The sequence below is a fragment of the Phyllostomus discolor genome, chromosome 2, assembly GCF_004126475.2.
Source record: "Phyllostomus discolor isolate MPI-MPIP mPhyDis1 chromosome 2, mPhyDis1.pri.v3, whole genome shotgun sequence".
Lineage (NCBI taxonomy): Eukaryota > Metazoa > Chordata > Mammalia > Chiroptera > Phyllostomidae > Phyllostomus > Phyllostomus discolor.
In genome coordinates this window covers 200880043-200897103 of record NC_040904.2, presented here as the reverse complement: position 1 = coordinate 200897103, position 17061 = coordinate 200880043, and the positions used below count along the sequence as shown (strand labels likewise).

At 42.2% G+C, this 17061-nt stretch overlaps 1 protein-coding gene across 7 annotated transcripts in view; it reads right to left on the bottom strand.

The window, feature by feature from the left end:
• ANO4 (anoctamin 4) overlaps positions 1 to 17061 on the bottom strand; it is a 341656-nt gene that overhangs the window by 172672 nt on the left and 151923 nt on the right. For all 7 annotated transcript variants that reach the window (XM_036019465.1, XM_036019462.1, XM_036019463.1 and 4 more), the window contains one exon: positions 10890 to 11081. In XM_036019465.1, the coding sequence (XP_035875358.1) occupies positions 10890 to 11081 (192 nt within the window). The remainder of the gene's footprint in view (positions 1 to 10889; positions 11082 to 17061) is intronic.

Below are 17061 nucleotides of genomic sequence, written 5' to 3'. Positions count from 1 at the left end.
ATTTTATTAAAAATAAAATTTTATTGTCATTGAACACTTAAGTCTTCTGTATGCAGACAGCACTACAGATATTCTAGCTCCCTGGCAACAACAACATCTTCCAGCTTCTCTCCTGTGATATCATCTCGGCCCAGCATTTAAATACCACAGCTACACAAGCGAAAAATAACCACGCATAGAGAGGGAAAGGGCTGCTTAGGTTTTAAAAGAGAGATAAAAGAAGGTTAAAATTTCTTGGGAAAATGATCAAACATATCAACAAAACACCATTTTGTAAGCTCTGCAGGAGAACAAAGGACATGCTCTATGACTGCTGACCTTTCTCTAGGACTGTTAGATGGGCCACACAGATAAAGGAATAGCAAGAAATATTTTGGATTTCAGAAGGCTTCTAATTCTACTTTATATTGCATAGTCATTAAAATGGGATCATTTGATCCATGCCCACTATGCTCTACAGTTTCCAATTCAAAAAATTTCAATCAATGCTTCCCTTTGCTCTGCTCTGGACCCTTAGAGTCCCAAGACTGGTGCTCTTAATGCTCTTGTTATTAGCTTATAAAAGGGAATAAAAAATAATATTCATTGATGATGAGTGGCCAAAAGATAAAGTCAAGTGAAATCAATACACAAGAGAAACATCTGACACAAGCAGAAGGAAAGAGGAAGCTCATGAATACAGGAAGACGGTGAACATCCCAGTGCCAGCGTAGCAAGGTGTACGTCCTCTTACTGGTACCTGACAGGTTAACTGGGAAACTGGTCCAACAGAATCATTTCTGAGCAAGAAATGATTCCAAACATATGTATTTTCAGGCTTCAGAGTTTTGCCTATGATGGTAGTGACAACAAAAATCATTGCTGCCATTCATTACTGAGCACCTACTATGTGACAAGGACCATATTGGGCACTTCACATGAATGAATGTACTTAATTGTCATAACAACACTGTAGAGGGTCGCCAGATATTAAATATAAAAATGAAGGGTTACCAGTTAAAATCTGAATTTCAAATAAAAAGCTAATAGTTTTTTTTTCGTATAGGCGTGCCCCCTGTAATATTTGGTACATGCTCTCACCACAAAGGAATCATAGCTAGTCTGGAATTTAACGTAAGATCTATATTTCATCTGGCAAACCTAGCACTGTGAGACAGAAACCTAGCACTCATCAGCAAAAGGGAGGGTATTAAGATTCAGAGCAATTAGGCCATTTGGTCAAGTCCAAATAGCTATATTATGTAGCATCTCTGGGTTTAAAATACCTAACAACAAAGCTTTCATCCATAACCAGTATAATATACTGTCTCCATTACATGCTCTTTCCTCTATCTGGGTGGCCATGCCCCATCCTCCTGTTCAAATCCTGGTTGACCTTCAAAGTCCAATTTGTAAACCACATGCCTTTGGAGGCCTTCTTAAATTTTCCACAATAAGAATGTTCCCATAACTTTCTTTAAATCTCTGCTCCAGCCCTTAATACAGTTTGACTTCTATTCCAGCAGGTGGGCTGTCCCTGCAGTGGACATTCGTCCTTGTCTATTTCCCGTTTCTAACATCGCCTCCATTGCCTTTTGGGCAAGTGTCTTCCCCCTGCTGTGTGCAGTCCGAGAGGGAGGAGAAATCAAGGGGTCCTTCCCTCCTATTATAAAAGCTGACGGAGAGGTCTCCTTCCATCCCCATCCTTTCTCTCACCGCGCTCTGCTCAACCAAGGGAAAGGTGCACGACCAGTAGGATGTCTCTCCCAGGTCTTCCAAATTTGATCCAAATCATGCAAAACTAAAAAAAACCCCTAAGGGTCCATTTCTTCCAGATAATTAAATAGTTCTTTTCTTGGTTTCTGGTTTGTTTGTTTTGTTGGGGTTTTTTCCCCCCCAAGGCTGGTTCTCCAGGCTTTCCTTTCATATCACTCAGATTTAAATTCCTTCCTTGCTTGGATTAAATAATTGGTTTCAGTTATTTGTAACCAAAGAACACTGCCTGACCATCTTTTTGGACATGACTGTGAGCTCCCCAAGGACCATGTGTAAGAAAGTTCTATACCATTTCAGCCCCAAAGAAGTATCTTCCAAATAAATACTTGTTAGTACATGGTAGACACTCAGAAAAGTTTGTAAACTCAAAGGGAAATGAACTAAAATTATGTAGGGCGGACGGCACAGAGAGCTAGAAGACTGTCTTCTTTCTTTTTGTACTTAACAACCCGTGGGTGGGCTTTCAGAAAGCACTTTGGGAATTGGGATTATTAACTTTGTAAAAGGTACATGGATGACTTAATAGGCCTCAATATGACAAAAAAAATGTCCGTGCTGCTCTAAGATCTGTGACTCACTACAAGAAACTCAGTTTGAGAGCTCTTCTGTAATCTCGCAACAGGACCATGATGCATCTGCGTAAGTACACTGAAAGGGAAGGTGAAATTGAAGTCTCATCTACCTTGCAGAATAATATGAGTTTTAAATATATATTCTTCCCCATTTTAATCAGTGTTATTGATTCGTGCTTTCAATTCTTATTCAGTGAAAAACAAGGCACATTAAATACATCCTCTTACTGATGTATAAATGCATGCAGCTCATTCCATGTATCAAAAGTAAAAAAAAAAAAAGGCAATAAAACACCGAGATAGTTATAAAAATGACAACCCAGCCTCACAATGGTATTTCACTATCCAAGCTAGAACAATAAGCCAACATGATACATAAAAGCGCCACATATGAAAACATGCAGTGTGTGTATCCACTGCGGTACTGGGCTTCTACTACTTGATATTTTAAAAACACAGTGGGGCTTTTCTACTCGCTAAACAAAGCTGACATAATGCAAAGCAAGGCAAGTTATAGCATCACTGATGTCAATATCACTACATTCATAAGCCAAAAATCTTTACAAATACACAAAGGAAGAAGGAAATAAGATCCATGACCATTCTTACAGTATGTTTAGCCAAAGCAGAAATGAAATTTTCATTGCACAAAAGAGTAAGCTACACAATCTGAAAAGGACAAAACAAAGCTAGAAACTACAGCATACATTTAATAGTCCGAGCCCTAAAGTTGCACCCAGTATAAACTGATTGAAAGCAAGAACACTGCAAACAGCATGATGGGTATGAGGCAGGCAACCTCAGCTCAACCAACACTCCAGCATCATCACTACTGTTATGACTGTGTGGGGGCTATTTAAAGGCACATCCAGGTCTCCCCCACAGATGGGGGCTCCTTCACCTGAGGCCCCTTAAAGGCTCTTGAAAGAAATCACTGGGTGATAGAGGACAGACCCTACACACCCCACTGCTACCCGAACAGAACCACCTACAGCCCACTTCTACGAAAAGAAAAAAATTCTTTTGCACTTGGAGTATGTTTTGAAGGGGTTAATCCCCCTATGTCTAGCCTCTGTTTCTGAACTCAGGTAAAGAAGCTATGCATTTTTAATGAAGAACTTACAAAAAATGTGCAGATGCTTTATACACAGCAAAGACTTGGAACCAGCTCATCTCCAAGGTGAGTCCCTGGGACTGGTGGAGTATATGACAGAGTTAGCAGATTTTAAGCAAAAAGAAGTATGTTTAAAAGAAGACAAGTGCACTTTTCTTTGTCTTTAAAGGGACTGCCCTCGTAGCAAGGCCTGTGCACAAACACAGTCGTGCCCAGGCTATACACAAACAAAGCCTGTGTCACAAACACAGTAGTGCCCAGGCTGGTCAAGTTTTAAGCCTGGTCCCTGCTGTAGTGGATCCAGTGAGGACACTGGTCCTCCTTATTTTGCTCTAACTAGAAAAGAGAAAGGAAGACATATACATATATATAGAGAGAGAGAGAGAGAATACAAATGTACAGTATTGTGGTACATCATCTATAATGTTTTAAAGGACAGCTCTTTATCTGTTCAGTGTCACTGGATTCTAAACAGTGAAATGTACCATCTTGATAGAAAAACACTAAATTATAAAGCCATGTGCTTCCGTTATTTAAAAAAATAAAGTAGGAGCCAGTGTAAAAAAAAAAATCACACCTTGAAAGAAAAACTTCACAGCGGTCTTGTACCTGGGAGCGTCACTTGCTCTGTTTTAGGTTTTGCTTTCCAAGTCGCAAGTCTAAAATACCCTTTAAAGACAAACAGAGTTAAGCTGCTACCTTAACTGTTGCGGAGGGGAGGGTGGGTGCTTGAGTGAATGAATTTCCAGTGCTTAAATTATGACATATAGGCTCATCCCCTACTAGAATGAGTCATAGAGATATTCATAAACAGAAACTGTTTTGTGCACCCGTTTAAAAAACTAAGACTTCAGGTCTGCGCAATGAAAACCTGACATTAAATAAAGGGTTACATTTCCTATTACATACACAACCTGATCTTAAGAAACAAAACAGGTAGTTCACCTTACAAGAGGAAGCGCGATAAATAAACAATCGGATGACTGGCTGAAATGCCACCGACGTATTGCAAAAGCATACTGAAATGGCCCTTTATATTCAATACATCATTTGTTAAATACAATACAGATTGACTTTTGTTTGCGTTTTGTGTCTCTAAGTGTGTACGTGTGTGTGTCTGTGAGAATGTGTGTGTGTGCTGAGTGTGGTTTTCTTTTTTTCTTTGTGGTGGATTGAGAACTTTTCCACTGAGTTCAGAATGAGGAGGCTTTAAGTAACTAAAAGGACCTTAAGTGTTGTGACTTTTAAAAAATAATTACAAATAAAGTTATCTAAGGACTATTTCTGTCGTTACTGTTTACAAATACTGCCCCCCCAAATGATGTAATAAACTAAGTAAAATAGGCTTATGTTTGATAATATCACATGCTCTAAGATCTAGGATTTGGGGATTAAAAATTATGATATCATAATATATGATAGCATAATGGGGGTAGCATATATGCTAATATACACACACACACACACACACCCCACACACAGAAATTTTTAATTCCTGAATTTGTTACTACTGCAAAGATTTGAGAAATTTAGTGTCATCCCATTACAGCCGACTTACCACTGAAATGGCGGTTTTAAAGTAAAAATAAGCAAGGATCTTTCTGGCAACTATAACAGTCAAAGAAAAGGCGGCAGTCAGTGACTGCGGGGAGTGAATTGCCGAGACAGTTATCACTGCTCGCTCCCAGCAAATGTCAGTGCTATTCTTATCTTACACCTGGGATTCTGGAAGATTTCAGAGTTTCTCGGTGAGACTTGCTCCTCTAACCAGATCTAAATGTTTTCTTCCCTCTTCAGTGTTTATTATTATTATTATTATTATTGCTTTTGGAGAGAGAGGAAGAGGGGAAAGTGGAAGGGAGGGGGAGAGGGAGAGAAACAATCAATGAGAGAGAGAAACCTTGATGGGTTGCCTCCAGTACATGCCCAGACCCAGGAACAGAATCTGTGACCCTTCAGTCTGTGGACCAGGCTCCAACCTACTGAGCCACACTGGTCAGGGCATTTCCTCCCCAGTTTGACCCGTCACGCTGTAGATATAAAATTGTTCAACTGTTTGGATGGGGAATGCAGGCAAGCTGGAGGAAGAAGGGGCCGAGAGGTCTCCAGAAACTATTAATAGGTCACTTCCAGCTTGATTTCTTTTAATAATAAATATCACCTACAAGCTTAATGTCCAGAGTTTTGTATATGTCATATAACTTTTTCAGTTTTTTTTTATTTCAGCCTAAATATTCTGCCTCTAGAGTTGAATTAGAATAAATAAACAAACACTCAAAACGGGAGTCTGCACAATCTAACAGGTCACAAAATGGATATAATGTTAAGTCAGGGCACATTGAAAGTGAGAAAATAGATAAAATACATTAACATGGACCAGACTGAAAGTGACCAGAGGGGGACAGTGGTGGAAAGAAGGGGACAGGACTAGACAAAGAACATGAATGAATGACCCATGGACATGGACAATGGTGCGGGAATTGACTGGGGAGGTGGGATAGATGGAGGAGGGCAAAGGGGTAAACATTGGGACAACTACAATAGAATAAAAATTAAAAATGATTAAATGAAAAAAAGTAAAAAAAAAAAAAGAAAGAAAAGCAGCAGCTAGAGTGAATGGCAAATACAAAAAAAAGGGTATACATCCACAGCCTAAAGCTTTGGAATGTTTCCCAGTGTTTAAAAAAAAAAAAAGGAAAAGGCCGCTATCCATATCCACTATGGTAGACCATGGTATTTTGTAACTGTTATTACATGATGAGTTGTTGTTCCAAAATATGTACTTTAACAAATAGGTTTCTAATTGTGATTTGTTTAACATTAATTTTATTTAATTAGAATTCTGTGCTAAACAATTAGCTTTATAGGGTCCAGCAGGGGTAGTGTCTGCCTGAATGTGGTCGGCAGTGCCAGCTGTACAGGATGACTTTCTGCTTGTGTGTATTGAGAAATGATCACCACAATACATCTACAATAGTTCGCATCGTCACCATACGCAGTTATGAATTTTTTCTCATGATGAGAACTAAGAAGACTTCTTTGAGTCTTAATACCACTTTAGACCACGGTTCTTCCCTTTTCCCTAAACACTTTAAAACACGCAACCATGGAGACTAGCCCTACTTTAATCCGGCCATAAATCTCAAACAGCCCTTGAATGTGACCAATAGTCAAATGTTCTGTTCATCATATCATCACTTGGGATCTCTTTCTCTCTCCCTCCCTTTCTCTGCCTCTCTCTCTCTTTGGCTCCATTCTCATTCTCAGTGATGACCTTGCTCCCCACCTTACAAATGAAACTGACACAGTGGGAAGAGAACTTCTTAGATCCTTCCTCCTCATGCTGCTAGCAACCACATACCCTCCCTTCCCATCTGTTACCACAGGGAAACTATTCATGATGGCATCATGCACGGCTCTCATCCCTCTCACCAACGTCCACATCATGAATTCTCCCCTTTCCGACACCATGAGTTATCTGCTAGAGATTTGCTGTTTGGAAAGGAAACTCTCTCTTGACCTTACTTTTCTTTCAGCTGCTCCCCTATTTCTTCACTATTCTTCATGGCAAACTTAAAAGAAAAAGTTGTCTATATTCAGAGTATCCACTTCATATCCTTCCATTCCCTCTTAAATCTACTTTAATCAGGGTCTCATCGCTACCACTTCACCAAAGCTGCCCTTATCAAAAGCACCACCCATCTTCTAAAACTTTACTGAAATCAATGGCCAGTTCTTTGTCTTTGACTTCTTGACTTTCAGCAATATTTAAGCTAGATAATCATTCCTCCCTTGATAAACTCTCTTAACTTCCAATACACATCATTTCTGGCTACTTTCCATCCTGGCTGGACATTCCTTCTTGGTCTTGTTTGCTGCTGAGTCACGTTCTCGCTTACCTTTACTATTGGAGTAGCCCATATTTCAGCTCTTAATCCTCTCTCCTTCTTCATCTTTCTTTCTTTCTTTTGTCATCTCTTTTCATCTCACTGTTTCAAAGACCATTTGTATGTGAACAAGAGTCAATTTTATATCTCCTTTCCAGACCAATCTCTCAAACTCCTGACATGTTTATCCCACCACCTATCTGATCTTCTTGCCAGTTCTCAGCATTTTCAGGTTCATAATCAGACTTCTGGCCCAGGCCCTACTTCTGCCTTAAAACCCACTGCATCTGCTTCCCCTGCAGCCTTCTCTGTTGGAAACTAATCCAATTTACTCAGACCAAAACCCTTGGAGTCATCCTTAGGACTCCTTTCTCTCTTATGCCACATCCAGTCCATTGGGAAAGCCTGTGGGCCCATCTTTAAAGTCTTCCCAGAATCCAAATTCTCACCACCATTTCTGCAACCCCACTCTCTGGTGGGAGTGACCACCATCTCTTGACTGGATTGCACGGTGACCTCCTGTCTGACCCTTCCCCTTTTACAGTCTATTCTCAAACAATACCCAGTGTTAAAATATAAGTCAGATCATAGGATTCTTCTGCTCCAAACCCTGTAAGTGTCCCATTTCACAGTGTTCAAAGTCCTTACAATGGCCTACATGGCCCTGCTCTGTGTGATCCTGCTGACCTAAGCTGATGTTTTCCCCTCACTTCAGACTCAGGGGTCTCTGCTGTTCCCCGAACTTCCAGATTTACCCCTGTGCTGGGGCCTGTCCACTGCCTAGCCCTCTGCTGGAATTAACTTGCCCACTTATGCCGCTCTCTCAGCCCCTTGTAGTCTTTGATCACACGCCCCATCCACAAGGTGGCCTCCTCTAACCGCCTTATTTAAAACTGCAACATGCAAACCTACCCCTGACTCCCCTACTTTTCCTTTTACCCATAATACTTTTTCTCTTCCTAAACACTGTGTACTTTATCCATTTGTTATGTTTTTGTATTGTCTGTCTCTCCCGGCTAGGTATATGGACTGTCTCATTATTGTATCCCAAGTACTTGAAGGATATCAGGCAACCTAATAAACGCTCAATAAATATTTGTTAAAAGAAAGGCATGTAGAACAATTAGAAAACTACTGTAATTTGTCACCAATAACCCATAAATCTAGAAATATTTGTTTACAAAGAAACCTATTTTAATAGTCTGAAAACCAGCTAATGATGGTTCAGTTCAGTCCTACCTTATACATATTTATTGGGGATACAAATATAAATAACCCAGAATTTCCACCCTTGAAAACCTGATGGTAGAGAAATAAGTAATTTAAAAATGTTAAAATATAAGGGAGCAAAAGCAGGGAATCCCAGAGAGAGCAGCATGAGCAAAGGTGGGGAGACATGAAACAGCACCAGGTGTTTGACGAGCTGAAGTCAGTCCGATCAGATGTCTGATTAAGGTGATTAATGGTCCAGCTGATGTGCCAACACAGCTGGGGTCTAGACCATAGTCCCCAGTCACTCAAGGAACGCCAACCTAGGTATTGCTGTGAAGGGGTTTTGCTGATGTGGTTCAAGTATTGATCCGTTGAAATTAAATAAGGAAGATTATCCTAGATAATCTAGGCAAGACTGATTCAATCATTTGAAAGGCCTTATATGCAGAGCCGAGGCCTCCTTGAAAAAGAAGAAATTCCACCTGTGGACAGCAGCGCCATCGGCACCCGACAGTGCTGGCCTGCACTTTCTGACGACCTGCTCTACAGATTTCAGATGTGCCTCGACAGGCCTCACACTCATGAGCCAATTCTCTGCAATAAGTTTCTAGAATGTATCTTCTACTGGTCTTGATTTTCTGGTTGAACCTTGACTGATACAGTAAAGTTTAAGGCAGAAGGAGGTGAAAAAAGGAAGGATGAGAAGCAATAGGGGCTAAATCACAAAGGCCACTTCTTTTTAACATGCTAAGAGATTTATGCTTTACCCTTTGTTCAGCAGGACAAGCAGGGTGAATGACATAATCAAGGTGGAGATGAACCATTACTGATTTGGTATAAAGGATCTTCCAAGATGGGAGGCAAGAAGAGGAGAGAGATGCTGAAGATCAGAAGACCAAAAAAGTTACATGTGAAAGAAGAAAGGAACCACGAAAGAAGACTCTGTGGAAGCCAGGGTACATGGTTTGGGGAAGGAGTGGTGGTCCATTCTGATGTGCTGTGTCATAAGAGTCTGCCACTTACCAAGCTGTGACAAAAAGGGATCACTAAGGACCTCAAAAACAGATGTGATGGAATGGAGGAGCTAGAAATGAGGTAGTGTTAGGTAGAAAACTGGCTGGGAAGAGAGAGAGAAGAGGAAACGTGGGTAGACTATTCTGTGAGATGTTTGGCTTAGAAGGGAGGGGGAAAGTGGCAGAGGAGATGGCAAATAAAAGAGAAAGCAGCAAATGACCATGATGAGAACAGGAGAGGCCTACATCTATTTCATGGACTGAGGGGAAAGAGCCAACAGTAGGGAGGGGGAAGAGGAGAGAAGGAGGGGTGGCCAGGGCCACAGGTGAAGGTTACAAGTAAAGGGTTATTCAAGGTCATTGGGAGGACCCTCATCTTCTAAAAACTGTAGGAAAGCAGGGAAGGATGGGAATAAACGGAGATACTCCCATTTGGAGATGGAGGGTAAGAAATCTGCAGTAATTTATGCCCAATGGCTCTGGAGTTTCTTGGTGCAGTTAGGAAACAAGGTTGTAGGGGGAGATGGCTAGCTGGGAGGCTTGCTTTAGTTGGGGCTGGATGGCCTCCTGCCAGGACATTACACACAGGAATCAGGATTGGGTGAAAGGTATACTAAATGACTGCTGAATTCCCTCCAAATTCAATGTTTCTGAGTCAGATGGACATTAAAGTTGACTTGTTCACCCATGTTTCCTCATCACCCAAGACAATGCCTGGCATGTAGCAGGTACTCAGTACATTGATTGAATGAATGAATGAATGAATGATACTTAAATGAGTTTCTCCTCCAAACAAGCAAATAAAACCATTTTATTACAATTACCTGCTTTGATATGGACACACTTCAGCATTTTTTTACGTTAAAATGCTTCCTATAGCCTCAAAATTTAACGTGATCCCCTAATCTCAGGAAAGTGTAGGCAAGTCAAACCAGGCATCTTAGGCTTCCATGTGGGTGTTTTCCATTTGACTTTCTCCCTGGTCTATTCTACAGCAAATTATCAAGAAAAAGGCCAAAAATACCTTTTGTTTTATTATACAATAAGCTGGTTTGAACTGAGCAAGTTTATTCACTCAGAATTTTCATTTAGACGCTACCGCTGTAGGAAAAGCATAGCCTTCACCTTTTGGACACGTCAAGCTGTCCCTCCTCTGACTGGTCTTGGTGACATTTTTACCACTGACTCAAGTGAGCAAAGAGAAAGAAGCATGACTCTTTAAAAAAAAAAGCAAGCCTAACTGGAATTATGATGTAATTCGATGATAAAAATATAACACAGGCTGTTTTAGGTTGCCGCTAACGTGGGTCCCTGTTGAAATTTCCCCATGCGTTACCTGGGCGGAAGACTTTGGTTTTCCCATTAGTGAGTCCAGAAGAGCTTGCCTCCATTTTTATTGACCTTCTACTTGGTGGGAGTGAGGAATGCCTGACCACGGGCAGGCGACGGGACCCTGGGTGGCTTGCCACACTTCGCCGTTGATGGATTTGCAAACGCTTTTCAGCCCCATGAATAGATAAACTTAAACCTGGAATGAGAAACAGCACCATTATATTGAAGAAGTCATTTCAGAACTTCTAAAATGCCAGGTTATTTTGGGGCATGACATCCATGGAGCATAAGCAACTCTGCTTATAAATTCTGCTAGTGATGCTAGAAGTATAATACCAACAGATTTTCAGATTACATCATTTGCCCGAACACTGCTGCATTCAAAAGTGGTCAACCTCAGAGAGCATGACAGGAGTTTCATAAACAGGGATCCGATGAAGTCAAATATTAAAATGCTTTCCAGAATCCTGGGAAATATGTACAAATTTGGCATGCTACTGCCAGGGGCTTTGAGGCTGGAATTCCAATAAAAATCAAAGAACTTGTCAAAGAACATGTATGAATGACCCATGGACATGGACAACAGTGTGGGGATTGACTGTGGGAGTGGGGGTGGGGTGGGCTGAGTGGGGGAGGGCAAAGTGGGAAAAGCTGAGATCATTGTAATAGAATAACAATAAACATTTTTTAAATCAAAGAACTTTCTCCACAGGATTCATGTAGAAGCCAGAGTTGAAAACTAAACTCAAATTTACACCTCTGATGACCTTAGAATTAAGTACTTCTAGAGGTATTTTACCTAGAAAAATTTCAAACCTATCAAAAGCAAAAATAACAGTATAATGAACCCCATAACCCACTACCTAGCTTGAAGATACATCAAGCTTTTTTCATAAAGTTGAGAAAAAACATTCTTCCAACCTTTTTTCTATATGTATCACTTTCTTTGTTGTTGGGTTGCTTTGTATGTGCTAGAGTAGTTTGAAGCATGTCAATCTCATCAAAACCAATATTAACTGCACCAAATTACATTGATTATATATCTATATGGATCTTACCTACTGTAATGGTACATATGAAATACATCAAATTCCAAGTTCAAAATATATTTTAAAAAAACATACTGATCAACAATGGAAGTTGCCAAAATCACAATTCATGACTCAAAAATTGATAAGGGAAAGAAGCAAGCATTTGACCTGCCTTTCCTTCATTGACAGTATTTCAAGGTAACCAAATAGTTGACAAGAGAAAGTTCTTCACTCTAATGGGTTATCCAAACTTTGGGCATCTCTGGGCCACACTGGAAGAAGAAGAGTTCTCTTGGGCCACATATTAAATAACAGATACTAACAAAGACTGATCAGCAAAAAAAGGGCTATAAGTAAATATATGATTTTGTGTTGAGCCGCATTCATAGCCGTCCTGGGCCGCACGTGACCCACAAGCCGCAGGCTGGACACTCCTGCAAAAGTTTCATCCAATAAATTACTGATGGAAAAGAGAATTAGAAAATCATTTTAGAAGCCTCAATGAAATATGAAAGGTGATACAGTTTGTCCAGAGAAACGCTCTGAGGACAGCTGGAATGCAAAGTCATGAACAACTGAATCCTGATCTGTTCTTTAAAAAAGCCCAAGGAAACGTGCTGGTCTTACCAATGCCAACCAGCCAGGAGAACACGGTCAGGAATCATGCCATCTAATAGGGGAAAGCTAAGTTTCACAAAATCACAGACTTTTTTTTTTTTTTGAGAGGAGACCCGTTTCAAACTTGAAGGTGGCAATTTCAAGTTAGAATTTACTCTGGTGCCATACAGAGATGAGGTCACTGAGCCCAACAGGGTCAAACCCTCAGTTTACATAGGACCAGGACTGGAAGGCTGTCGTGAGACACCTACGGAAAACCCAGGCATGAGGGAAATAAAAACGCTGTCCAGAGGTACACTGTAAATGAGTAATCATGGATCAAGTGAGAAGTATGAAGGGTTGCCTTACATTTCTCCAAGGGGTGGGGAGAGATATGACTCAGGGCCAATTTGTAAATTCTAACAAATTTTAAGAAAGGATGACTTGAATCAGAATGAGGGTTGGTCAGCCAAGGAAGCATAAAACGAAGCACCAAACAAAATCAGTCTAATGGAGACAAACTGGGCAGTGTCCATCCAGGCAACAGCCTCAAAGTTTGAGAGTCCCAAATGCACAGCCAGATAGATGGTCCTGACACACAATTTTACCCTCCTTTATCCACCTAAGTGCCCTTGCTCTGACAGTGCTCACCAAGCTAGGATATTAGGATGCGGCTTCCCAGGCAGGGAGAGTGACGCAGACAGGGTTCTCAGTGTGGGCTAGCAAACTGGCATCTTGGGTTTCCCCATGTCTACTCCCCATGACCTGCTTGGTATGAGTTTAACCCCAAGGTTTAACCCCATATGGTTTTTAAGCCCATATGCAAGGGGCCTGTGCCTTGGTCTTGGGAAATTCACCCAGGTAAGGCCTGTCATGCTGGGCGACCCCTTGGGAGACAGACAGCCTGGCAGCCTCCCCGTGGCAATGCGTGCCCTGCTCTGGTGCTCAGGTGCCCAGGCAAGTACATCATTAAACTCCTGGTGTCTCTCTCTATGGGCAGAACTAACACCACCCAGCAACAGCCTGGTATTCTTCCACTCCTCTGTGCTCCCTACCGCTGCTGTATTGCTCCACATTTCCAAACAGGTGCAAAATGAATGTCTGTGGGCCCATCAATATTCCAGAAGAAGGCAGGCAGGTTTTCGGGTGGCAGATGAAGGGGCTGGGAGAGATGTTTTATAAGGCAACATCAGATAGTACGTGCAGTCTCAGTCTGCGAATATGAAATACGCTGCTCTGCCCAAAACACTTCATCTTGTCCCTTCTGTGGAGGAGTATTGGGCTGAAGGGACCACAAATGCGAGTCAGCGTGGCACTTCTGGCTCTTGCATAACTCCTCTCAAGGAAACACGAAATGACAAACGAGAATAAAAATTACACAGTGGAAATAACTGGCACAGGTACTTGAAACTGTTGAATTCCATGTTTAATAATACATAATAATAGACATCATGGGGACATGTTAAAAATAAAAAAAGAATTCATGACTATTACCAAGACAGGATGGATATGAGGAAAATGAGCATATTGCCGGAGAATTGGGAGGAACCCCTGATACCTGAGGCAAAGCCATTCAGGCCCTCCAGGTGTTAGGAGCTCACAGAGGTACACCTGTGAAGAGGTACAAAGGGCCTTCATGGGACACCAGAGCTCTGCTCACACAATGGCCATGTCCAGGGAGAGGAGAGATACATCAACAAACAGTATACGAGACAGAAGATCCACTTCAAACAGATGAAAACATTAACATTTACAAAAGATGCAGCAGTCACATCTTCAGAGATGAATTGTCAGCCAATAAATTACATCACCCAATTTGTTCTTAATTACATTTAAAAATACTGGCACACAATATTGACCTGGCATTGTGCTTAGATATTGATTGTTATCCCATTAATGCTTCATCACAACCCTAAAGGACAGAGAATGGGTATCTACGTTTTACAGAGGGGAAACCTGAGGCTTAGTTACAGGTAAAGTTACTGGTCTGAGGTCACATGAGCGATTCACTAGAATCGGAACCCAGCTCTTTTCCATTATACCATGTAGCCTAATGAATTAAATAGCAGAACATAGGCTAATAGTTTTAGGTCTGCAGTGGTTCTGAATAATTTAACGAAGCAGGGCTAGAAGGTCCAGAGTGCTGGCACTCCTCTGACCCAACCTCTTACAGAACTCTTGTTCCCATGCCCCGCGCCACACTTTGCATCACGCTGAAATGTCCTCCGGATTCTTGACTGGCTACCAAACTCCTTAGCCAGCAAGAACCAACTGGAACCTTCACCTGGAAGCCCTTCTAGTTCTTCTGGCCCACAGTCAACACCCAGTTCATTGCAATCAACCTTTGTCAGGCAATGCTCTTGTCCAGGCATTCACCTGCCAGCACGTGGCTGTCCCATTTTTCCAAGTAGCCCAAGAGTCTCTAAGGCAGGGGTCGTACTGCATACTTCTCCGGTTCCTTCCTTGGCTCTGAACAAAGTACACTGCATACAGAGGTGAAGGGTGACAGTCCCCCTTCTGCCGCTTCTCCCCCCACATGTGGCATTCGGCATGGTACATGGACTCCTTGGGCACAGGGAGAGCGCAGGGTCAAGAGCCCGTCAAGGAAATAATGCTGAGCATGTGCACCTGAGCAGCAAAAATTTAACTCAGTGCCTCCTGTCTCACTACACCCTCGTCATCCTCCCTGGGTTTCTTGAGGCCTGACTTGGCTGTCTTCCTCAGTATCAGCAAGCAACTTCCTCTCCAGCTCCGCTGAGAAAGCCCAGGTGAAGCCCAGGTAATGTCATGTCTAACCTTCCCTCCATTCTACCTCAAAATATCTTAAAAAAAAAAACTTTTGTTTTTGAGACCTATTATCTACCTTACATGATGAAAAGATCTAAAATGAGAACCTGGAGAAACGCACACCTTTAGGAATGAGAAGAGGGAAGTATACTGTGTGGTTAAACTGGGCACTGGAGCCAGAGTTTCTGGGTTTAAACGTGGCCACACCATTAATGACCTGTTTTACCTAGTGTACATGATTCAGTCTTGTTGTACTTCAGTTTCCTCACCTGCAAGGTGAGGACGATCGCAGTGTATACCTCACTGAGCTGTAAGAATGAATGAATACCTCTAAAGTGCTTAGGGCAGTGCCTGGCACACAGCAGTTGCCTCGGGGACAAGTTAGCTGTCACCATTAGCTCCCATCATATCAATGACTTCCCCTCAACTCTTCATGCTCACGCCATCTAAGCCCTAGCCTTTCACACCATTACCTCTGCTCGTCTGTTTTAAAACTCTTTTTCTCTTGTTCCCAAAGAGGAGGTATTAGTTTCCTCGGGCTGCTGTAACAAATCACACAACTCTGGTGGCCCGAATCAACAAAAACCAGTATCTCACAGTTTGGGAGCTAGAAGTCTGAAACCAAGGTGTTGTGAGCACCGGGTTTCCCGCAGAAGCTCTGGGGACAGAGTTGGTCCATTGCCTCCTGAAGCACCTCCCGGGGCTGGCATTCCATGGTGTCCTTTGCCTGTGACCACATACATCACTGCAGTCACTGTCTCCATCGTCACATCACCTCCTCTCTGTGTCTGCGTCTAATCTCCCTCTGCCTCTCTCTTATAAGGGCCTTTGTGGTAGCATTTAGCGCCCACCCCAAGAATACATCTCCAAATCCTTACCTTAATCCCATCTGCAAACTCTTCCCAAATAAGGTCACATACATGGGTTCTGGGGTTTAGGACACGGGCATAGATTCGGGAGCCATGGTCAGCCTCCTCCAGTGAGCATCTCCCAAAGCCTGACTCTGGCCTTCCCTCCCCCTACATCCTCTCCAGTGTGATCGTGCACACTCCACGTCTCCAGCAGTCGTCTCTGCCTGGTCAGCTCCCAAAGGCACTCCCGCTTTGCTCTATCTCCTAAACTTCAAGCCCACCTTTCCCACTGGGACTGAGTCTCCTCCTGAGAAATTCAGTGGATCCACAGAAACAGAACACATGTTTAATATTCTGATAACAGAAAACAAAGTGTGTATTTCGTTTAAGCTTCTCATGTATTTTCTTTATGCCTCAGACATCCTCTCTAAAATGTTAGCATTTTCCTCAATAGAATAAAACCCTTCCGCTCCTTCCTTCTCTGGCCGGCTTCCAGGGTGACTAGCTCTGGCTGCGCCGCACGGTGGAAGTGTGCCTGTAAAAGTGATCTGCTTTCATCTAAATGTCACGCCTATGATTCAGAAGAGCTCTGTGCCACAGGAACATTTGTCGTTCTGTCACTGTTTTACAACTAGCGGCAGCCGCATCTACGTGTTGCATCGCTCTCCTTGTCATTTCTTAGATACATTATTTTTTCAGATCGCTGAAATGCTGTGTTTCAATTGTCGCCACCAGGAGCCAAACATCAGACTCGCCTACCCCTAATTAAGAAAAAAAGTCATCTGTGGAATGGGCTGTTTATGTCTAGTTTTCTCTTTCTGTTAGCTTGAACTACAAAGTGAAGGGCAAATGTAGCCCTTTCTCTTGTTGGAACGTTGAGAGAATGGAGGTGAGAATTCTCCTGGCTACT